Genomic DNA, 25179 nt, shown 5'->3' on the forward strand with positions numbered 1-25179 from the left:
TGTGTGTCTGTGTGTGTGTAAAAGAGAGAGAGGCAGAAAGAATGACAGTTTGCGTGTGTGTGTTTAGTAGACAGTACATAAGAGAGGCGAACCGTGTGCATTCGCGTGGGCACACCGCGCCTCAATGTGTGTGTTTGCTGTCTGTGTCCCCCAGCCCCTCTGTCCCTACCCTGCATGAGCGTGTAGAAGGTTCCGGAGGCGGAGAGGTTGGTGGTGATGGTGATGTCTTCTTTGTTGGAGCCCTCGGCCTGGACCCTGACGGAGCTGTCCATGTCGCTCCGGTAGCTGCTCACTCTGCCCGTCGGGTAGGTGACATTCGTCAGGCGCCCGTAGCTGTCATACCTGCAGAGCGCAGAGACCGAAGACAGAGGCAGAGCGAGGGAAAGGACGGAGGAGGACGAGACGGATGGAGAGAAGGAGTGGGGCGGGGGAAGGACAGAGAGAGAGAGAGAGAGACAAAAAAAGAAATTGTAGAGGGAAGGGAGAGATAAATGGAATACAGAGAGAGAGAAAGAGAGAGATAAATGGTCAACAATGCTTTTATTTCTGAGGGCATGGACTTTCATCCTTGAGACAAACCTCATAACAAAAGGAGAGGAAGAGAGAGAGAGAGAGAGAGAGAGAGAGAGAGAGAGAGAGAGAGAGAGAGAGAGAGAGAGAGAGAGAGAGAGAGAGAGAGAGAGAGAGAATGTACTGTATCAAGGCACAGTCCACATCTCCTGTTCATTATAACACTCATCATCTCTCACAGTGGAGCCCGACATGGGCATTTCCCAGTAGTGTTCGACTACATTCAGAACGGCAGCAGAGCCAAAGGGCACAATAAAAACATGAAGGCAACAACAATCACCACACAAACAACAAAAATAGTGTGTTGAGTTTGAGTGTGTGTGTGTGTGTTTGTGTGTGTGTATGTGTGTGTGTGTGCGTGTACTGTATGTGTTTTATGTGTGTGTGGACATACATATTTGGGTGTATGCATACTGTATATCTGTGCATGGAATATGTAATGTTATGTGTGAGCATGGAAATTTACATAAGCAGGGGATGAGGTGTGCAATACTGTGTGTGTGTGTGTGTGTGTGTGTGTGGAAAAGAGAAAGGGAGATGGAGGGAGAGAGAGATAGGGAGAGAAAGAGAGAGGAAGAAAGAGAGTTGTCTCGTCTGTGTCCCACTGTTCCAGTCCGTGGGGTAGAGGGAAAGAGCTGTGCGCTCTTGCAGGTGAGTCAGCCAGAGAGAGAGAGAGAGAGATCGAGAGAAAGAGAGAGAGTAGTGTATAAGCGTCTTCATCTCCAGCCCAACCTTGTGGTTGCATCACTTCCTGAGAGAGGTCAACCTGCGTGACTCAGAAGCTCATCATTAAGAGCCTCTCCAGTCTCTCTCTCTCTCTCTCTCTCTCTCTCTCTCTCTCTCTCTCTCTCTCTCTCTCTCTCTCTCTCTCTCTCTCTCTCTCTACTCTACTCTACTCTACTCTACTCTACTCTACTCTACTCTACTCTACTCTACTCTACTCTACTCTACTCTACGAGAGCCCGGATGGACGTAATAATTTATATGGCCCGCCTGAGAGAGCGAGTACAAGGACTGTTATCTGGCGTGCCAAAATTTCAGCTGAAGAGCTCTCACCGACGTCAAAATAACAGACAAATCGAGGAGATAACGGAATAGCACTCTGTCTCAAGCTGCCAAAAAACTAGCCTTGCCTCTCCCAGCTTTATCCAAATATATCAAAGAGAGGAAAAGATAGAGAAATAGAGATGGAGGACTGAGAATGGAGGAAGATTACATCTCCCCAGTTCAATCAAATCAGAGGCGCTTTGCTGTAAAGACTGGAGAGCGAGCGGGCGAGTGGGGTCCAGATGCTCAGGGTGAGGGGAGAGGAGGGGAGAGGAGACCATCGCAGTGGCCCAGACGCTCAGTGTGAGGGGAGAGTAAAGCATCAGGGGCATCAGTGGCAGACAGAGATGCACAGATGCTAAGCCGCAAGCTCCTCTGATTTCACAAGGGTGCCACCAGTCCACAGTGGCTTGGTACAAGAAACAAACAAACAAACAAACAAACAAACAAACAAACCAAACATATAGAGTAGACAAACTGTGCCGCAAGGGTAGACATCTCATGAACTACTAACAGAAAAGAATATCTTGAATATCTAAAATGGATGACTAAAACAACTACAACGATCAAAACAACAAAAAGGAGTAAAATGTAACACAACAGAGGAGTGACTAAAGGGGGTGGACTGCCTGAGCAGTGCTACCAGAGAGACAGCAGTGTGCTCTCACAGACAGAGCAGTGTCTGGTTTTAGTGTTCGGTCCAGGGGCTTCAGTGCACTACCCTGGCAGTGTGATGCTACTGCGAAGTGACCCAGACCCTGCAGAAGAGCCATCACCCCGCCAACACACACACACACACAGACACACACACAGACACAGACAGACACACGCCCTCCTGCCACCTCAAACCACACACACACACATGGACTCACAGACACGCACACACACACTAAAACCCTACCCTCCAATCTGCAGCTCTCTCCAGCTTCCCTGGGCACTGTTGCATGTCTGGCTCTGATCAGTGACCCACAACCCCTCAGTCTCTCCGCAGGGTCCAGAGCAGAGAGAGAGTGAGAGAGGGAGAAAGAGAGGGAGGGGGGGTGGGAGGGAGGGAGGGAGAGAGAGAGCGAGAGAGAGAGAGAGAATGTTCTGGCTGCTTGGGAGACTCTAACAGCCGGCCCCGCTCACACTAAGAGGCCTATTAGCCAGTAAGTTCTGCTAGACATGAGAGTGCACACATGCACCTGCTCAGCCACACAACCACACACAGATGGATGAGTTAGAGAGCACATGGAGTTCCCCTTGGATACCATCCTCTAGTCTGCCTGAAGAGCATCACTTTGATGGTCACATGTTTGTTCCTCAACCTTTAACCATTGCCAAGGGCCTATGACCAGCTGTATGTTCCACTCTCACATATGCTCTTCTCTTGCTCACTCTCTTTCTATTCTATCACGCTCTCTCACACATACACACACACACACACACACACACACACGCACACACACACACTCTGTAGTCAACCTCCATCCATACCCGGGCCCAGTCTCCTCAGGTGCTGAGATGGAATCCCACAAACACGTTCCGCTTTCGACTGTCTGGGCTCTCTTTTTTTCATTACACTCCACTTCTGTGGTTTGACCCCACTGATGCGGCCTGGCTCGAGACGCCTCATTCAGAACCGCACGTCTGCTTTAGATCCAATTCAATTTTCCAACTGCCCAATATACATTTATAACCTCGCGCCCCGTCCAAGACTGGCAGCGCGGGCTGCCAACTGCCCAAAACATACGGCCGCCTAATCTACAAAGGTTTCTTGGCAGTCAGTAAAAATGTTGCGCAATCGTTTGCCGTGCACCACTTGATTAGATAAGAAATAAATAAAATAAGCAAACAGATAAACAAATACAATAAGCACAAAGCATAACAGCCTGAGAGAGCGAGAGTTCAAGTGGAGCTTAACGGTGATTTGTTTACTTTGAGCGTTGCTGCTCTGATATTTACAGGCGAACCCTCAGCAAAAGGGCATGTGCCTACCAGAGTCACCTCAGCAGCATCTGCATCAGCGGCAGCTACAGAGGAGAGCCACTCCACTATCTACAATCCAACTACAGAGACAAAAGGACTGGAGACGCGCGCGTCGGTAGGGGAACGGCAGAAGAACCACACGCGCACTGTTTCTGCCTGCGTGTGTTGGTGGGTGGTGGAGAGTGGAGGGTTGGAGGGTTCACTCCCGCTTTGTTCTGTCCAATAACAATTAGCACTTCTAATAGGGTAAGAGAAGGCGTAATTAACAAGCTCAGGTGCTCGGCGCGATAAACGGGCGGTGCGCGGTGGAGCACAATGCTCCGCTGGCCGCGTGCGTGCCTCATCAGAGGACAGATAAACTCTCCATCTTCCAGGCACTACTGATTGGGTGTGGGGGTGGTGGTGGTGGTGGTGGGGTAGGGGTGGAGATTATGCCGCTGACCCCTCGGGTATGGACCTGACCTTCAAAGCTAATTATGCAAGCGCAACGAGAGAAGTGTTTCATTACATGCAAGACTTTGCTTTACCCAAGGGGTGTGTGTGTGTGTGTGTGTGTGTGTGTGTGTGTGTGTGTGTGTGTGTGTGTGTGTGTGTGTGTGTGTGCCAGAGAGGGGGGATGCAATGGTAAAATCTAATTGCCCAGAAAAACACCATTCATGAAACCATTCCTAATGGCAATCGTAGCGTTGTTTTTATCTAATTGCATGTATTGAGGTAACACAGTTGTTTTCGTGATTTGTTCATCTGCTTGCGAGGGAGGCAAATATACATGATAAAGGAGGCTTATGAATGGCTAATGAAATGTAGTGCAATTACAAGGATAAAAGATGCCATCAGGTTACAAACTGGATGCATCTGGCTTGATAAATGCCTAGTGGACTTTGAGTTGACCTACATGAGGACAGAAATATTGTATTGTTTCGTATAATACTGTCAACAGAATATTGTTCACTTCTGATAAAAGTCTACATTCCACAGAAGCTCACAGTAGTCAATGCATTTTGAGGACTGACGGTCCAACTTGACCGTTTCCAAGTCGTCACCTAACTTGTTAAATGAAAATAGCTGATAAAAATCCTCCACCACTCGAACATCAAAACACATCAATTCCGCCTGTGCTGGTACGAGCGCCCGGAAAATCAGGAACACTGAAAAGAAGCCAAAATAAGGCTTTATTGTGTGCACTCCTGACTTCTAAACTGGGATAAAATATGTGGTAAATTAGTTTCCTTAAAAAAAAAAAAACTTAATCCTGTTTTGTGTGATTACAGCAAACAGGATTATACACTTGAGAGCCCCTTCGCATTTCCTTTGCAGGTGAGAACGGCAAATTCAAAATGAATGACAGAAATATTTGAAGGAAACATATCAAGTCCCTGAGCCAATAACGTCGAGAGCGAAGACAGAATAAATTCTCAGCAAATATTTGTCCCTGTTAGAGCTAACTTTGAAAGCAACTATTCTGCCCAAGCGTGCCTGGAATCCAAGATTGGCCAAGCACCCTTAGAACACCAATTCCTATCCACTTAGTGGCTGTATCCATAGTAACACATAAACAGAGTGCCAGCAAAGTCCATTTAGAAGAGGAAATCCGGCCTCTACAGTGTCTCATACTGTGATGATGCTGCTATTAATAAAACACAGTCCCAATACAGGCTTCAATACAAGCTTTTAACCACAATCAACTCTGCTGGGTGCCATAACCAAAACATGGAAGAACTTCAACAACATGCCATGGGTTCTTCAAAGGAAAGCAGGATGAGTGTTACATTCGTCCTAACAAAGGCACAAAAAAAAAAAACCATTTCATTGCTACTTACTCGTAGAACGTTGTCCAGCCGTTCTCGTTGCTCATGGTTGCGAGGAGCCCAGAGCTGCCGTGGTAGGTCATGATGGCCAGCTCGTGGCCCTGGGCGCCCACGCTCTTCAGGGCGTTGTTGGTGCCGATGGTGAACCAGAAGGTCTGGCCGTCAGGTGCCATGATCCAGATGGGCATGGCCGGTGGCGTCGCGGCGGAGGGTCACCACGTTCTTGTTGAGATCGGTCACGGTGGCCAGGTCGCCCTCGCCGGTGTAGGTGAGGTTGTAGACGTAATCGCCGGTGGTGAGGCTCTGGGTGTAGATGTGGCTGCCGTTGGCGTCGAACAGATAGAGCTCGTCGTCGATGGGCGACGACACCTCGTACATGTTGAGCGGGCTCAGGAAGGGCCGGTTGCGGCGCACGTAGCGGATGCGCACGTTGCCGAGGTCGGCGACAAACAGCTCGCCATCGGGCGACACGGCCAGCGAGGAGGGAGCGTTGAGCCGCGCGTCCTTGGCATAGCCCTCGTCGCCCGAGTAGCAGTCGCAGTTGGGGTCGTTCTTGCAGTCGCAGCCGCTTGGGGCGCCGGCCACCAGAGAGATCTCGCCACTGGTCGACACCTGGCGCACGCGGTTCACCTTCTTCTCGTCCGACTCGGCGATGTACAGCACGCCGCTGTGCGACACTGCCAGGGCATTCGCCGACTCCAGTGTGGCATGCACCGCTACCTTGCTTACTAGGAAGTGGTCGATGCCAGGTACCTGGCAATGCATAGGACGGCCCGCCACAATGCGCACCTAGATAACGTTATGAGAGACAGGCAGAAAGCACATCAATTACAGAACAGAATATCTATGACATGCATACCAATACACAGAGCAGTAAGACAGGTAATCTTGGCTTTTCGCTCACCTGGTGGTTCTCAGAGATCTGCAGCACCACGTTGTTGTCCAGAACATATAGTGAGTTGTCCATGGGGCTCACGGCCAGGTCAGTCGGCCACTCTAGCCGCACCTGAAGGAGGGGCAAAACAGACGCGATAAGCACAAACCTGCGTGGGTCTCAGCCTTGAACCAACAAAAAAAAAGACAACATCGATGGCTAATGTTCCTCTTCTGGCTCTCATCTTGCCATTCGAGCATCCTTGAGACCAAAAAAAAAATCAAAAACAAAGTGTGAGTCAGTGGAGTTTATATAAAGGTTATCCACCAGAGGGGAGGTAGGCAAAATCAGGTGGAGCATATTTCTCTGGCCGAGAGCCTTCGAGGGCGAAACGATTCATAGCGGAGAGCTGATGATCAGATAAAAGCAAGGAAAATGGGCGCCCGTGGTTCAGCTAAGAGGGGAAAACACAGCAAACACACGTTCCAGATCCAACATTGATACCAAGCAAAAAGGTGTGAGTGCGTGTGCGTGCAAGTGTGTGTGTGTATGCATGCGTGTTGGGGGATGGGTTTGGGAAGAAAGTAAAATGATCAGATTAACCCAAGCCACTGCAACGAGGCATTGATCATGTGGAGTCTGTGTGCCACAAAGCATGCGTGTGCGGATCTGTCAAACGCGCTCACCGATTCGCTCCTACGCTCATTTATAAAGCCAAGTTATTTGTCCACGCTGGTGAACAGAGTCCTTGAAAAACAAAACCAGACTCACTAATCACAGCCTGACAGGCTTTACCTTGTGCCCCCAATACACTGATGTATTATACTGCGAATCACACAGCTATCTGTTTTAAAACATAGAGGTGGCTGTATCCAACCTGTTTGCTGCTCTCTCCCTAGCTTGTACACACAACTAAGCAAAGAGGGTGAGTCTCGAATGCCTGGTTTCATCAGTAGTGTTGGCAGAGAAACTGGGCAAGCTGTGATTAAATGTCTAGTTTAGTTTTCTGGCATCAAGGAAAGATTAAAAAATCTAAACAGGAATGTGCGAAGATGGCAAGCACAGTATTTATAGATGGAATTAAATAGAGTGAAATTGATTTGGATGAATTTGAGTGGTTATCCATGTTGTTTCTTTTTGAAATGGGGAAATTGCCTGACCAAAGATTGCACTGCCATTCCAAAGAAATTACCACACTTGAGCAAGGACCCTGCCTCCCTGCCTCCAAACTGCCAAGAAATGGTAAGCATCAAGGTCCCCACAAATGCAGGCTGCATTAAGTTTTTAGCACATTTCATTGCTCACCAAACTATAATTCAAGTGATTAAGTCACATTGCAGGGTAATCATACGCCCTTGTTTGACTACCGGGAATAAAAAAAAGTTTGGTAAGTGTCACAACATGCTGCTGTTCCTGAAACTTTGTATCCAGTGGTTTACAGTGCAATGCTTTAAAGGGCTGTGAAGGTTTTGGTCAGGCATAGAGTAAGGTAACCTTCAACTGACAATAGTTAAACAGTGCATCAGCAAAAAAAATCAAATAAAAATGTCAAACTGCTGACTTGTGCGAGAGAAACAAGCCTGAGGGAAATCGTTTTTTTCCTTCCTTCCTGTTCCTTCTTCTGCAGACAACCATGAATAAGCAGAGGCTACCGTATTAAATTCCTTTTCACAAGCCCAAGGATCTCAGGCCTTTTTCCCCACCTAAAAGCCCCTGGCCTCGTATAAAAGAAGAACTGGAACCTCAAGCCGCAACATAAAACATTGCCCCACTCAATAACACCTGGCAACGGTTTCTCGGAAACGCTGAGGGCAGTTGATCCTCATCAAACTAGCACCGCTGCCCTGCTGACAGCCGCTAACTTCGCTTCCCGACGCCCTCAGCTGTCGATATCTTGAGGTATACGGCACAATTGATCTGAGGGGGTGGGGGGAACGGTTAGTGACGGCTTGGACTCCGGCTCTGGGTTTGGGGGCCTACTGGCTGGCTGGCCAGTGCTGGCCGGAGTTGCCCGTTGCCATGGGTGTGCGTTCTGACAGCGGATCAGCCCGTGTTGCGCGGGCACGTCAAGGCACACACGCGACTTCACATCGCATCAAATTGCTGCTCTTCATCGCGTGTCAGATGGGGAGAGGTTTTATAAGGTCTGACGTGCAGCATCACATGGTCTTACACCCCCACACCAACACACACACACAGACACTCATGCATGCACACAGACACACTCCAATATACTCACACACACACACACACACACACACACACACACACACTCTGATATATGTGAACACAAACACACATATAGGCACACTCTCAAACACACACACACAGACACACACACACACACACACACACACACACACACACATACTGTACACACACATACACACCTCACTATTAAACAGAGAGAAGCAGGTGTATGATTCTCAGAGAGGAGGTGCATTTACTGGGGGAGTGAGCGGGCGGGCGGGCTGGGGAATGGGAACTGGGGAGGGGGGGGGGGGGGGGTTTCCATCCCATAAAACCCATTTCTTGTCAGCACAGACCGCTGAATATTTCATGACCCGGCTGCGTAGAGGAGGACAGGGGAGTGGGCTGCAAGGGTTTTCACACCACGGTGAATGATGAGGGGAGCCTCTGCACTCACAAACACCCATAAACACACATGCACACACGCACACACACACACACACACACACACACACCCACCCATACTTACACACACACACCGACATACACACACACACCCCTCTCCCAATCTAATTGTAGCCTTCTAATTGTAGCCTTCTATGACCTGACACTCAGACAGCTGTCACTGTCCTCCTGAACACACACATGAACACACGCACCCCCGACAGATATTTGCTGTGTGCCATGTCACCCAGATCTGTTTTCCTGCACACGCTCAGTCATAAAAAAAAACACACATTTAAAAAAAAAAAAAAAAAAACCCTCCCTGGCCGTCACCATCTTCTTTCAATAAAAGCATCCCCGCAGCCTTCACTCTTATCAAGCTGATGCCTGTCTTGAAGAGACAGAAGAAAGGAAAAACCACATAATCCCACTTCCTGTTGAAGACGCTCTCTCCATCTCTGACCAGATGTTATTGTCAATAAGCGCTTGATGAAGTCCTCAGAAACCAAAAAAAAAGTGAGAATTGAAGTGAGATTTATAAGTAGTGTGTGTGTGTGTGTGTGTGTGTGTGTGTGTGTGTGTGTGTGTGTGTGTGTGTGTGTTCTCTGCGTTTTTGCCCTGACTTGATGTTTCCAGGCACGCCTCGCCACTCTCCCCTCTGCTACGTTTAGACGCACTGGGGGTTGATGAGAATATTCATGTTCAAAAAACAGACTTAATCACTGCGAGGGCATTTCAAATGGTGATGAAAAGAGACCATAAATACAAATCCTCGGCCAGGTTCAAAAAAACATTCAACACGCACGCTGGAGAGGGATGGGGGGGGTGGTTGTTGGCACAGGATAGAGTGTGCTTCATGGGGAACATAAAAGAAGGAGAGGAAAGATAAGAAGCCAGCGGATGGAGAAAGAAAAAAAAAATGCACAAATATCATTCATGGATGAGACAACGCTGGAATTCAGATGCTAATAAGATGGTCAATGAGTGATGTAGAAAGGAGTTTTATTCAAAAAAACAGTTGAGACAGGGAGAGAGAGATAAAAAGAAAGGATGGAGAGAGAGAGAGAGAGAGGTGGGGATAGGTGCCATAGCATTGAGTTGGAGAAACAGAAAGAGAGATAGAATGAGCAAGAGGAAAATTAGGGAGAAAAGATGAAACTGGAGATGGACAGGTTGGGAAGAAGTGGGAGAGAAGAATGGAGGAAAGAGAGAGAGAGAGAGAGAGAGAGAGAGGAGAGAGAGAGAGAGAGAGAGAGAGAGAGAGAGAGAGAGAGAGAGAGAGAGAGAGAGAGAGAGAGAGAGAAAAGGATAACATGGGAAAGAGGGAGATGGGAAACGAGACTGAGTGAAACAGAGAGAAAGAGAGAGAGTGAGAAAAGAAAGAGAGGGTGAGTTGTGAAGAGAAGAGATCAGTGGGTGAGAATGGCAGTGGAGAGGAGGGCTTTAAGTATGCCGAGTGGAGAGTGTTTGAAGCACGTGCTGCCTGATGAAAATTTAATGGATGCTTTTTACTGTCTCAGAGTCTCTGGCTGGCACAGGCTGTGATTTGTCAGTGCCATGTGGTGGTGATGGTGTGTGTGTGCGTGTGTGTGTGCGTGTGCGTGTGTCTATGACTGTTGGAGGCATATCCTCAGGAGATATTAGTTTTTTGGTAGATATATGTAGAAATACTGTATGTGCATTCAAGTGTGTATACTGTATGTATGTGTGTATGTGTGTGTGTGTGTGTGTGTGTGGGGGGGGGGGGGGGGGGGGGGGGTTGGGCTGATGATAGGAAATGGGTGCCTGGAGGAAGTCTACTCTTTTGATCTCCCTTCCATCTCTCTCGGCAAGAGGAGGAAAAAACTCATACTTCTCTATTGGAAGCCGAGACCCCCCCCCCCCCCCCCCCTCCCCCCCAGAGAGGGAGTGGCACTGGGGACCAACATCAGACATACAGCATTGTTACATTAACATTGAAAACCTCAACATGAGACATACAGCAACGTTGCATTAACATTGAAACCAGCAGTTAACTGATACCCAGTGTCAAATATGCTTTTGCATCAACAAACAGCTCTGCAGTCATTTGATATAAAAATCATACAATAGATGACACAGTAGGGGTTGGTATGTAATTTTATGCCTGAACAAAAAGGATAAACGACAAAAGGGGCGGCACATTTGTTTTTTTTACGTGCTTCAACACCAACTCTGTGAAATGCTAACCTATTTTATCAGGAACCTTCAGGATGAGGGAGATACAGAGTTGGAAAGGGAGAAAGAGTGGTCTGAAAATCTCTGAATATGCAGCTGAGGCCAGACAAGCTAGCCATGAATAATATTTCCATGAATCAGAGCTGGACCCACAGAGAAATACATTGATTCCTAATGGAAATCTAAGAGTACAAACAGTCTCAGTCTACAAACACAGGCCTAGAAATTACTTGGAACAGATGACGGTTTAAAATCACCTTGGACTTTTGTGCAAGGCTCAACAAATTAATCAGCCAACGAATTTATCATTTTTGTCTCCCAAACCGAAAAACCCTGCGCTAAGCAAGAGGCGAGGCTTTTCCTCGACTCCCGTGACCTTTACAAAATTGGTCAGCGATGCTTTACAAAATTGGTCAGCGATGTCTCAGACAATGCAATGGGGGATACGGGAGTACTGGCCATTGCAATGGTCTATTTGTGGGATAATGTCACTGCAGACGATAGCGCTCCCCCTTAATGTTTCTCCCCTCTCGCTCCTGCCTGATGCACTTAGAGGGCAGTGGAGATGGCCTCACTGAGGAACAAGAAGAGAGCCACTTCCCAGCTGCTGAGAGTTCTCAGCTTCTCCATGAAAAGCAGAAGGAGAGCAAAACTATCAGAGTAATGCACCCAAAAAGGCCATCGGATCGTGGCATAGACGCCCATGTAAGGCTCCGTAATGGAGGCTTAATCCAACCCGTCCAACTCCCTCCCCCACCCCCCTGTGCGTGTCTGTGGAAACCTTGCCTGAGGGGACAGTCAGCTTTCAACTGGAGAAGTGCCCTCAACTGTGGGGCAGAAAGGCAAGAGTTGGGTGGAGTGGTGGTGGGGTGGTGGTGGTGGTGGTGGCTGATGGAGGTCAGAGGTTGTGGTTGTCCGTGTTGCTTTCTCACCATCAGCCTTCGATACACACACACACACACACACACACACACACACACACACACACACACACACACACACACACGGAGGCAGGGGGCCTATCCCCCTCTCCCTGGAGTTATAGGCCACATCTGTGGCGAGCGTGGGATGGCCTGGAGGGACACTCGGCCTCCTAACACCCGGCCTCCTAACACCACCCACTACGCTACATGCCCCCCTGCATTCACACCATCCCACAGCCACCCACCCACCCACCCAGCCCCCAGCTGCACTCCCATAGCCAGCGCAACACTGACCACGCTGCCTTTGATGCTGCGACCTCAGCATTGAACCCAGACTGGCCGAGCGGAGAGGACCTCTGAGCAAGCAGAGGGACAGCGCATGGAACATTACAGGTCTAAATGGTGGTGTAACCGAGAGGTTGTAGTGCCATGTATTTTGGTCAGTGTTTTAATGTGTGTGTGTGTGCGTGTGTGTGTATGTGTGTGTGTGTGTGTGTGTGTGTGTATGTATGTGTGTGTGTCTAATTTTTTCGCTGCAGTAAGAACCTTTTTTAAAACAATATCTTTATCTTGCCATGACATTTATCCTACTTGTTCATCCAACTAAGGTTGTGTGCAATTTGTGTGTATTATAATTGTACCTGGGAGATGTCCATGGCAGAATCACAACTCAGAGGCCTAGCCGAAGTCAGGTCATTGAAGCCCAGCAGCGTGGAGATGATTCCATTCTGGTCCACCCGGCGTATCATGGTGCCGTCCACAAAGAAGATGACGCCGTACTTGTCCACGGCAATGCCTGTTGAGTAAACCGTCAAACACTTAGCCAGGGTATGAGAGTGGCTTGGATGTAAAGAAAGAAAATTGCTTGTCAATCGGGGTAAATTTGCTGCATTGAACAGCAGCGCTTAATTGATCCCTAGTGATCGATGATTGGTAGATGAGGGGGAGAGGAAGATGTGGCATCGCAAATTACAGCAATATCAACCCGATGAGTCTGCTCATCGAGCCCGCTATTGATTAAGCATTTAAATGATGTTCAAAAGCGCTTCTCACAACACAAACACAGAAGAGAGGGGATGAGAAATCGCAGACTCCACGGAAGAGACAATCGGACTTAATGAGGAACCCTGGAACCAATAAAAAATCCATGCGGATTCATTATTGATGGTGGGGGGGAAGGATCACACTGGCTCTAAGCCACTATATACCCAGAGGCAACTTGTGGAACTGGGACGGGGGCTTCCTCATACGGCTACAAGTGCAGATAATACGGTTTGCTTTTTTTGCCGTCACTAATGGATGTGCGACCTTCTGTTAATGACACTAAAACTGTCTGAGACCTTTCTTGTGTTTTACTGCTATTGCAATCTCCGTTTCCTGCCATTGAGTGTTACAACTGATTGGTGTTGGTACCACTAATGCTCCCAAATGGACCACAATTTCATGTTAGCATGTAGATTAGATTTGTGGGACTGTCACGGTGAGGGACAAGTTACAATTTTGCTTAGCTGACAGCCATCTAAAAAGTTGCTTTGAAAGCGCAGCTGTGGGAATAAAATGTCACCCAACTAGGTTCTATTGACACACTTGTGTCAGAACTGCTGCGATGGCTGGCACTACTCATGACAAATTCAAGCATATAATCCAATAACTAACGGGTTACGCAACACTGCAAATATCAGCCTGTACAGGACAGGCCTCGGCTCCAATCACTTTCTTCTCCTCTAAACTCGGCAGAAGAGAGTCAACAACATGTGCTCCTAGACTGAGATATCGCTATGTGTTTGAGAATGGGCGGGTATTGATCTGGTTCATTCTGCACTGCCTGTCCGGACTCTTAACTCATTCGACTTTAGAAACTGGAGCACTACTATTCCCCTACACACATAAAAGCAGGCTCTTGGTCTTGCTGGCTCAAAATGTGATGACATTTAATGTGTAAAGAGTGTTTCAGAAGAAATCAGACATAAAAGAGAAGTCCACAAATATCCGCACAGCAGGATATTGGCAACCCCTAACATTTGCCATGAAGGTCGATAACATCTTTGCTTTATAAGGGACAAATATGTTAACAGATGACTAAATTGATGGGCTCAAATTAATCTTGACAAGCTCCTGAGCTCGTTGATGATCTCTGAACAAGCATAATCATGCCATTTTGTGCAATTATTGGAATGTCTTTCAACATACACACATAACCCCAGACCAAAGACAAACACCACAGCAAACTGGTCCCTGAGAATTCACCCCAGCTAAAGTCTACTCTATGTCATCGTGATGTATACAAATCCTCCGGCAGCATACCTCTGGGATTGGTGAGGGGGGCCTCTATGGCCTTGCCCCCGTCTCCACAGCGTGTCTCGTCGTAGGGCAGACACTGGTCCCCGGTGCCCGCCACCACCTCCAAGTTCTTGGCCACATCCTTCACCTTGCTCAGAGACTTGATCTTGAACACCTTCCTGGTGCTGGTGTCGGATAGGTAGACCGCCCCAGTCACCGGGCTGGTGGCCAGGTAGTACTTATGAGCCGGGCTGTTGCTGATGGTATAGACAGATGAGGAGGAGGAGGAGGAGGAGGAAGAGGAAGGTCAGGACACAGTCAGTATGAAGGACTGTACTTCTATGGCAAGATATCTAATAATTGAATTTCAAGTTTGGAGAACAAGTGGAGGACCTCAAGGTCAATATCTCCTTTCTGTTGCCAGACAAAAAGCAGATATTATCTACACTCAATGAAAAAGCATTCTGACTTAAAAAAAACAATTTATAGTCATTCTTAATTGAGCCCTATTCTACTTTTAGATATTGCCAGTGACATTCAACTTTGGTAGATGACGCTGCAGTTTTGTGCTCCATGGCCAAGTCTTAACTTAGGCTAAGAAAATGAAGCCGCTAAATGAAGAGTAGAGCCTTTCTGCATTGCAATGTCTATGTGCACCCCTGCGGATAGCTGTTGAGAAAGAAAGACGGCTTCCGAAACCTGCCGTGCGATCAGTCCTCCGGCGGCCCTAACACAGGCATGGGACATGAAATGCACGGCAGGACTGTCACCACCTCCTACAGGGCTTTCCTCAAGGAGATGTATACACACACACACACACACACCACACCACACATATACAGGCCCACTATCTAAACACATTATGCTATTCTCTGGTGGAAGGAGAAAAAAGGTAGCACTAGCACATAAAAGTAAAAAAGGAGAGAAAGAAATGGGTCTAAGGAAGGGAAAAGTAGGCCCCCGCCCCCACCCTCTCTGCCTGACCCCCTCCAACATACCCCCTTTACACAACAGAGAAGGCGCCTGACATGGTAATCCTTCATATCCACACAGGGGGCTACCAAACATGAAGGGCTGACAAAAAGGGCCCAATCAGTGAGGAGGGAGAGTGCTGGCTACGTGCTAAAAGACCCAAACAGGAGAAATCACACAGAGCACACACAAAACTCCCATTTGAGAGAGAGAGAGAGAGAGAGAGAGAGAGAGAGAGAGAGAGAGAGAGGGGGCATAACATTGAGATAGAGAGAAAGAAGCCATGCTTCATGGAGGTAGGAAAAATACAATGTTTAAAAAAAAAAAGAAAAAAGAAAAAAAAAGATGACAAACAGCACACCTGCGTTGCCAGTTTAAACATGGGAATAAAAAGAAAAGGTATGGGGCATAATAGCTACTGTTTGTTGGGCACTCGCTGTGGTTGGCAGCCCTCTTGTTATGGAACCAACCTAATTTGGACATTTTTTCCCTGCCAGCCCTGCCAGCCAGCAGCCAGATTAAATGTGCTCTGGTCCCCACTCTCTGTCCCCCGGGCTCAGCCAGACATATCGGCCATATATGGCACTTTTACCTTTCCCTCAGCACACTCTCCTATGCTGTGTGTCCTGACAGTCTGCCTTATGTATGTATGTATGTATGTATGTATGTATGTATGTATGTATGTATGTATGTATGTATGCTGGATATTTCCAGAAGATGTAGAGGCATCCATACATGTGAATTATGAGCCGTAATGATGACACACGGGCCTGTGCTAAATCTGGATGAAAAGAAACTAACTATGGCAGGGGTCTTCAATTTGAGGATATGATCATCTGGTCATGTAAATTGCTTTGTGTTTGTTTGTGTGTGTGTGTGTGTGTGTGTGTGTGTGTGTGTGTGTGTGTGTGTCCAGAAATGACTATCATTACATTTGTCCCCAGGAGGTAACAAATAGACTACGCTTGTGTGTGTGCTTGTGTGTGTGTGTGTGTGTGTGTATGTGTGTGTGTGTGTGTACCCTAAACTCATGGATAGGTTTTGCAGGCACGTCAGATGCAGAGAGATATGGGGAGAAGAGTGTTGAGACAAAATACTACCAGACAGATGATCACCCAAGGGCACGTCATCCTTCTGCAGTTATTCATAACATTTCCTTGTTCACACACACACACACACAAATCTGCTTCCCTTTGCTAAACCCACTACCATTTGCTTACACTTATTATGCCAAATTAAGATGCAAATAGATTGCTTTTCTGCTAACACTTGCTGGGATCTACAACCAAAAACAAATGAATTCTAGTGGAGATGATGAAGTGGACGTCACACACACACACACACACACACACACACACACACACAAAGTGGACGCCCCGGTTATTTGTTTGTCTCATTACAAACAAGGCCTCGCAAGACCCTGACATCTGGAGGAAAAACAAAGAGAAAACAACAGTGGAGACGGAGCCCCTGTGTGTGTGCACAAACAAGGAGATGGCTGACTTCCTGCCTGGTGGCACCTTAAAGATGACTTCAGTCATGCGGCCCTGACGCAGCACAGTTCTGCCAAACACCATCATCATTACCGCCCCAACCTGTCTGAGGAGGCAGGCTTCAAACACGCTTAGAAAGGGAGGAACAGCAGTGGAACAAATGAGAAGGAGGAAATGAAAGAGGGACAGAGGGAGAGAGAGAGAGAGAGCGTGAGGAAGAGATTGTTTGCAAGAGAAAAATATTTTAAAAAAGCTAAAAAGGAAAAGAGATAGAAAGAGTGAAATAGAGAAAGTGAGAGAAAAAGAGATTGAGAGAGAGGGAAAGAGAGGGAAAGAGAGAGAAATAGAGAGATAGAGAGATAGGCGGTTAAAACAACCTTTTTTTCTGGAGGCGTGAGAGTGCCACAGCCCATCTCCTCATGACTGCACGAGCAGGGGGCACCAGTAGGTCTGTGGCACTGTCAGCTTCGATACATTACTGCTCGTGACAATTGACCTTCTGTGGATGGGTGAAGACAGGACACTTTGCCTGACCGGGAGCTACCCTGTCACATCTAACCCACTGACCGAACTGACTGACTCCCCCCCCCTCCATTTTTGGTTTAAAGGTTTCTGCTCAAAACAGTCTTTGTCCTTAACAAAAAGGCAGAGAATAAAAGAATAAAGGGAGAGGAGAGAGAAAGAAGAGACAGAGAGAGAGAGAGAGAGAGAGATAGAGATAGAGAAAGAAGAGACACAGAGAGGGAGATAGAGAAAGAGAGAGATGGAGAAAGGAGAAACAGAGAGAAAGATAGAGAAAGAAGAGACACAGAGAGAGAGAGAGAGAGAAAGAGAGTGGAGAAGGGGGGGGTCTTACAAGAATAGGGACCAAATGCTTCTGTCTGTCCTACAATGCTTAGCCTATTTTGCTCCTGTTTGCAGGGATTTGGTAATCTGGAGGTAGTCAAGGTGAAAGGAGCAGAAAGGAGAAGAGAGGAAATAGCGAGAGGAGAGAGAGGATGAGAGAGAGTGGGAGAGAGGAGGTGAGAGAGTGGGAGAGAGGAGGAGAGAGAGTGGGAGAGAGGAGGTGAGAGAGTGGGAGAAAGGAGGTGAGAGAGTGGGAGAGAGGAGGTAAGGGCTAACTCCTGGTGGGCACGGGAAATGAGGAGAACAGCTTGACCTTCAGTCGCGGCAGCCACAGACTTCATCTATATTCAACAATGGCATGGCGCAGGGTTGGTGCAGATAATTGGATTTCCCTGCATGCTGCCGTAAGAGTGTGGGACATGGGGTAGGTATGGAGGCTACTTGTGTGCCTGTGTCTGTGTACATGTCGACGTGTGTGTGTGTGTGTCTGTGTGAGAGAGAGAGAGAGAGAGTATGTGTGTGTGTGTGTGTGTGTGTGTGTGTGTGTGTGCGCATGTATGTGTCTATGTGTGTGTGCATGTGTGTGTGTAGTGTAAGTATGTGTGTGTGTGTGTGTGTGTGTGTGTGTGTGTGTGTGTGTGTGTGTGTGTGTGTGTAAGGCCAGCTTGCTGCCTGGGACTAACGTGGGGCCACCGCACACGGCGATGGGATCATCCTGTTTGTCATAGTCTTAAAGCACACACACTCCGGTAACCACTGCCCAACAACCTGACAGCACTTCCTCCCGAATTTGTCCACGGATGAATGCTGCTCCGTGAGAAAATCTTTTCTGAGTTTCGGAGCATCACTCTCCTCCCTCCCTCCTTACTAACACAGGAGCTACAAGATAGCTGGCATATCTGCCAAACGGCTTGCATGGCTTCTGATAAGAGAGATACTCCAAAAAAAAATATCAACAAAAAAAAAAAAAAAACTATGGTTCAGACACTGCAGTCAAGCCAGTGCTGGTTATCTGGCCTATCTCTATACTCTGTCAGCAGAGCCTGGGAGTTTTTACAGCAGCAGTAAACACAGTGTCGCGCCTCTGAGGGGAGAACCGAATGGATACCCGAATCCGAATAAAGTAGCCTGTCCAGTCCCTTTGTCATGCCTTTCAGTTGAACTCGATTTGAAGAAGTGTGTGTGTGTAAATGTATGTGTGTGTGTAAATGTATGCGTGTGTGTGTGTGTGTGTGTATCTGAGTGTCTTTGTGGGTTGACCGTGAGCGAAGAGGCGGGACATCTGCTGTGTGTTCCCCGTATGCTCTGCCGTTGGCATCTGAACATGTGAATAACAGACGCGACGCGTCATCCTCCTTTCGTCTCCTGAGTGGCGGTAACGGCAGTGGCACCGGCTGCTGCTGCCACGGGAGTCACGACCCTCTGAAGTGGAAATCAATCGCCAGCTCCTTACCCACGTAGGCCTTTATTCAAAGTGTGTGTGTGTGTGTGTGTGTGTGTGTGTGGCAGGAACTCCCCTGGGGCACCTGAGCACAACACTCCTCAGCTGTCAGTCATGCAGCCGGAGCGGGCCGACGTTTGACTGACAGCCGGTGCGATTATGAGGGCTCCGCTGTGCGTCTCAGCTACGAGTATATTTCAGAGCACAGCCTATATTTACAGTGTCTTATAACCCACAATGCACCATTAGCGCCGTTACTCATCACTCTACCACAGGAGCTGATTGTGTTGTGGTGTTTTCTCCTCCAACAGGAGCACATTCTCAGGAGGCACGTGAATAATACTCCTACTCCTCCTTCTCCTACTACTACTACTACTCCTCTTGAGGGCCGTTCACACCAGAAACGATAACGATAACTATAACGATAAAAGCATCTACACTGACCAACGATAAGGAAAGTCTCTCTTTGTGTCGATGAAAGTGATGACTAAAATTGAATGGATTCTGATTGGCTGTCAGCTTTTTATTATTCTGAAAGTGATCCCCAACGATATCGTTCTTCATATCGTTATAGTTTATGTGTGGACGTAGGCATTCATATGAACTAGAATTTTTTTTTTTTTTTGCGGTTATCGTTATAGTTACTGTTCTTGGTGTGAACGGCCCTTAACTCCTCCCAACTGATCCTACTACTCCTCCTGCTACTACTATTAATAATAAACAGTTGGTGAATGGGCCATATCCATGCCGTGCCATGTTTCACTGAACGTCGCTTCACTCTGAGTGAAACACACTTGTCTGTGCAGCGGAAGAGAGCGATTAAGTTCTTCATAAAAGCTCACCTCCCTGGGGGTGTCCTGAATATTTCAAACCTGCGACAGAGCTTCACTAAGTCCACAACCCCCTCCCCCCACCCACACACACACACACACACACACAACCGCAACCCTCCCCATCTGCCTTCCGGTGACCCTAGTAAGTCTCTTCCATCAGAATTTAAGTTTTGCTGATGTCCGTGTTTGTGAGGCTATTGCGACAGAGAGCAGACGGATCGTGGGAGGCCACAGTGCAACAGCTGTCAGCAGTTCTCCATCATTCATTAACATTCACATACCCAAGCACTTATTAATATGCAGAATAATGTCAATGTAACAATACCACCAGATATGTTTATACAATTGATGGCATCTTACCTATGCCTGTATTCTTTATTTCTGTCCACATAAAGAGGTGCAGCAGAGAAGGAAAGAGAGAGAGGTATAAGAGAGAAAATGTTAGACATAGAGGTTAGTATTCAGTGTGGATCACTTCATGGGTTTTGTGCCAGCTAATAATAACAACAAATAATAATGCATTTACTTCATAAACTGTGTCAACTGTTAAGATTGTATTGCTTTTTTGTTATTATCAGAATAAGCCCTCAGGCCAAAGGATTCTTTGAATGGGATAACAATAGACTCAATATGCTGTTGATTGTATACTCTTAGCACATTACAGTAGTTCATGTTTTAATACTACTCGACAACACTGAATACCAACCCTGTGAAATTCAACTATGAGAGTTTTATTATATTAGTGGATGTTGAAAAGTCTAAATAGAATGCATCATCACGGAGTGACACCAAGCTTAAAGCTGCTGTAAGCTTTTTGAAATACCCATTGGTAAACTAGGCAGATATATATTTTGATTATACATTGACATTTTGACATCCCATCTGTGTTAGCCAATCAGGTATGTTGCCAGGCAGTCCTGTCTGCCAATTAGCTAGAGTGTAAACATCCATGAAAATGGCCAAGTCAGGTGAAAGTCATCAGGAAGTGGTCATATCACTTACAGCATCTTTAAGCTAGGGCACCTGCAGTGGACATTTATAGAGGTGCAACTCCAGCGGGGTGAGTTGCAACTAGCTACAGGCAACCTTTCAGTAGGTCCTACAAAAGCCTCTGAAACAGGCACCATGGCCTACTTCTAAGCACAGGTTACTAAATCGGGACTGTCCAGGCTGGGTCCTGGGAGAGGCTATTTAGAACTTAATGATTGTGCTCACTGGTTTGTGACCCATGAAGACATGCAACAGCAAAATCATGTAGCAAACAATGTCCACTAACCCATCAGCGGGAAACATGTGCATGTGGGTGCTTACATGTGTGCTTGCAAATTGTGTGATAGCATGTGTGTTAATATGTGTGTGTGTGTGTTAATATGTGTTTTGCGAGTAGGACTGCCAAGGTGCAAGCTGCTTACGAATGCATTTGTAGGATAACCTGGATTTTTGTGAATGTGAGAGTTGTGAGAAGTGTTATTTACTGTATCAATGTTTGTCTGTGTGAATGTATATATCTATATACTGTATATGTATGTGTTGTGTGTGTATGTGCGTGTTGTGCATGTGTGTGTGTGTGTGTGTGTGTGTGTGTGTGTTTACCTGAGCTCCAGCACGCTGGTGACATTGCCCGTGGTGAAGATGCGTCGCACGTAGTTAAAGTCGCCCACGTACAGGCTGCCGTCCGACCCGCACGCCAGCGCCACCGGCGCCAGTAGCTTGTTGCCGTCTGCCAGACCGTTGCAGCTGGGGCAGGAGATGCTTCGCCTCCGCCCGTTACCCATAATGCTCCCAATCACAGGGGGCTGCTGGGAAATGAACACATTCTCACCATTGCCTTTGTGGAGAATGCCTATGAGAGAGAGAGAGAGACAGAGAGAGAGAGAGAGAGAGAGAGAGAGAGAGAGAGAGAGGGAGAGAGAGAGAGAGAGAGAGAGAGAGAGAGAGAGAGAGAGAGAGAGAGAGAGAGAGAGAGAGAGAGAGAGAGAGATAGAGAGGGAGATAAAGGGAGGGGACATTTATAACTCCATCCTGCTTTTGATTCAATGATTCAATTACTGACACTCCCGCGCAAAAGCTGCTTGACTGGATGAGTGTGAGTGTGTGTGTATGTGTGAGAGTGTGTGTGTGTGTGTTGTGTGTGTGTGTGCTGTGCGTGTCGGTGTGTGTGAGTTTGAGGAGGGAGCTGGGGGAATGCTCCCTGCATCAGGGTTGATACAGTTCCGCCTAAAAACCTCATCACCGCAGCTAAACAAGTGTGAATCTTGCCGAGCTCAATGACTCTCCTTCATAGACAGTAGCTTTGAATGCGGAATGTATTTACAACAAGGAAAAAAAAAAAAAAAAACTCTCAACCCCCCCCCCCCCCCCCCTTCAATTCTGTATTAGTTTCCGTGGACAACTGCAGTTACTCTCTCCCTCTTCCTCTCCTCCACTCAACTCTTTCTTTTTCTCACCAATTCAATTCAATTCAATTCAATTCAAGGTTGGTTTATTAGCATGACTGTAGGTAAAGTGTTGCAAAAGCACAAAAGAAACAGCGTAACAATTTGTACAATAACAATGAGAACATTGACAACATCGAGGGAAAGAGGGAAAAAAAAGGGCATAAAAGGCACCATCTTTCTTTCTCTTACTACAGGCCACATACGGATGACTGTGGGGAGTGTTAAAGGCCCTTAGCCTATCCGCAGTGTGTGGAGTCCAGCCAAGCATCCCCTCCACCCTCGATTGGATTTGGAGAGGGCTGCCACGAGTCAGCGGTCATGTTAAGGCCGACTGAAAATAGTAGCGTGTGCGAGAAGAGCCGAGCGGAGGCCCAGGTAAAAGGCTGACCACAGTAGGGAGGGGAATCGGATGCTAAAGTGAGATCATGAAGAGAAGTAGAAAGTGGCAGCAAGGGAGAGCTGAGAAAGATGGAGAGATGCTGAAAGACCTTAATGAGAGGGAGGGAGAGAAGGAAGGAACAGAGGCAGAGGAAAGGAGGAGAGTATGGTAATGAGTGAAAGGGAGAGAGAGATGAGGCCAAAAAAGAGAAAGGGAGAGAAGAGAGAGAGGGAGGGAGAGAGAGAGAGAGAGAGAAAGAGAGAGAGAGAGAGAGAGAGAGAGAGAGAGACAGTGGAGATGGCTTTTGGCTCCGTATGGTGGGGGTGGTTGAGGGTGGTTGGGGGGGTGATGGAGCGATGGATGGGTGGGCCACCTGCTCAAGCTGCTCTCATCCACGCACGCCTCATTTGCTCCGATGAGCCCCATTGGCAGGCGGCGGAGGGGATTTCCTGCTGGCGGGGGCCAGGCACAGAACGCACGATGTACGGGTGTGTGGTCGCCTACTCTTGCATTCAGAAACCGGAAGTTGACCTCAAGCTGAAGCAGACCCAATATGCAGCCAAGCGTAAAATGTACGAACCGCGGTGAACATACGGAACAGTTCTGATTAATCACAGTGTCAGCCATGACCATAAGCGGAAACGTGTGGTGCAGTGTAATCTACAGCACATATGTATTATGAATAATTCAGTCAAAAACTGTTACAAAAAATTGGAAATTAAGAAAGTAAATAATAACAATATGCAAGTGCCTTTCATTTTAGTTGAACAAACAATTAAATCAAGTTGGAAGACTGTTGTTAAACTGTATGTTGACCATTAAAAAGCTGGAGCTAAAGAAAATGGCGTCTGCTGATTAACAGGAGGGCTCTACTCACCGCTCTGGATGTTCAGGGCATGGTGCTTGTCCAGGGACCATCCGCCCAGCTTGGATGCGGTGGTCTCGTAGCCCTGGAGCACGGCCGTCCTCTTCTCCCAGAGGATGAGATCTGGACAGGACTCGTATTCATAGCCAACAGACACTGAGGGAGAGGGGGAAAGGAGGGAACAGAGAGAGAAGCTCAGTGGACACAGGAGAGAGAGGGAGAGGTGGAGAGAGAGAGAAAGAGAGAGAGAGAGAGAGACTATCTGCCAGTCAGTAGTGGCGCGCCACCTTGGTTGCGTGTGAGGGGGACATTAACTGCAGACACACTCTTAACACTCCTCTGTAATCATGTCAGTTGAGGTGACTAGTCGAGCATCGAGTGGGGACGCATGCCAACGTGCGCATGCGCGCGCACGCGCGCGTGTGTTGAGTGTGTGTCGTGTGAGTGTGTGAGTGTGTGGTCGTGTGTGTGTGTGTGTGTGAGTGTGTGTGGTGTGTGTGTGTGTGTGTGTGTGTGTGTGTGTGTGTGTGAGTGTGTGCACGCCCTGCTTCTAGCTGCTTGTCGACCTAGAGTGCATTTTCCTGTACACTTCAACGCATTTTTCACTGTGGCTCATGTCAAATCAAAACGGAATGGTTGTTTATCGTGATGCCTCTCTGGAGGAATAAACCTGCCAAAATGGCAGATGTGCTACGCTAGTGTCAAAATTATTGGTTAGCAAAAAATAATCTAAGGAGAAAAGGTAAAAGTAATCAGAAAATCAGTGGAAAAGCCGTTGTGGAAAAGAAAAAAACAGAGACAAGCAATCCAAGGCTGTCAGACTTACCAAAGGCCTCTGACAAGCCATACACCTTCTGGCTGGTAGACGTCTGTCTTGTCCCACAGGAAGTCATACAGCAGGTTGGGCGCGGAGGGAAACCACTTCCTGAAGAGCCGCCCCTCCACGGCCACCATCAGGTGCACCTTCATCAGGTTGAAGGGGATGACGGCGTGGGTGAGGGTCACCCGCAAGAGCGACTTGTAGCCCGCCGTCCGGCTGCTCAGATAGCTGAGACGCATGTCCGTGCCGGGGATCCGCACCTCCGACTGCAAGGCCTGGGAAAAGCAGCGGAGAACGTTAATTAATCGTTTTTCAGAAAAGCGAGTCACGTGGACACTTGAGACTTTCCTGATTTTTTTACACACTTGTTGGGAATAGATTTGTCTGCTCTCTTTAAGTGAAATGTGTAAGTTCTCCAAGAGGAATATATAGCTAATTAACACTTACTGAATTAATTAACACTAAACTGCATGTGAAAGTAATTAGCGGAAGTTTGCCACATATGAAAAGGTTACGTATGTTAAGGCATGTTAATATTTGTTAATTAGGAGTTTTTCAATCAGCACTCCTTGAGTCTAACTACAGTAATGCAATACATACTGTATTTACATACAATATTTTAAACAAAGTTGAAAGCACAAGTCTTGTACAACTGAGCAATTGACCCATTTCATCAGTTCATCAGAAGATGCCAAAGAAAATCAGAGTTGATGTAGAGTTTTCTAGTTCGTCTGCATTTTCTTTGGACTGTCAAGCTGCAGGCGTGGCATTTAAATTCAGCCTGCTTGTAGC

General features: G+C 47.4%; 1 protein-coding gene across 1 annotated transcript in view; it reads right to left on the reverse strand.

The window, feature by feature from the left end:
• The window catches only part of tenm4 (teneurin transmembrane protein 4), a 135187-nt gene that overhangs the window by 23550 nt on the left and 86458 nt on the right, over positions 1-25179 (reverse strand). Inside the window, 10 exon segments of the mRNA XM_042064275.1 lie at positions 170-342; positions 5406-5581; positions 5583-6182; positions 6298-6399; positions 12662-12816; positions 14325-14557; positions 21479-21728; positions 23580-23723; positions 24394-24427; positions 24429-24662. Of these exon segments, the coding sequence (XP_041920209.1) occupies positions 170-342; positions 5406-5581; positions 5583-6182; positions 6298-6399; positions 12662-12816; positions 14325-14557; positions 21479-21728; positions 23580-23723; positions 24394-24427; positions 24429-24662 (2101 nt within the window).

Source organism: Alosa sapidissima, chromosome 15 (assembly GCF_018492685.1).
Source record: "Alosa sapidissima isolate fAloSap1 chromosome 15, fAloSap1.pri, whole genome shotgun sequence".
Lineage (NCBI taxonomy): Eukaryota > Metazoa > Chordata > Actinopteri > Clupeiformes > Clupeidae > Alosa > Alosa sapidissima.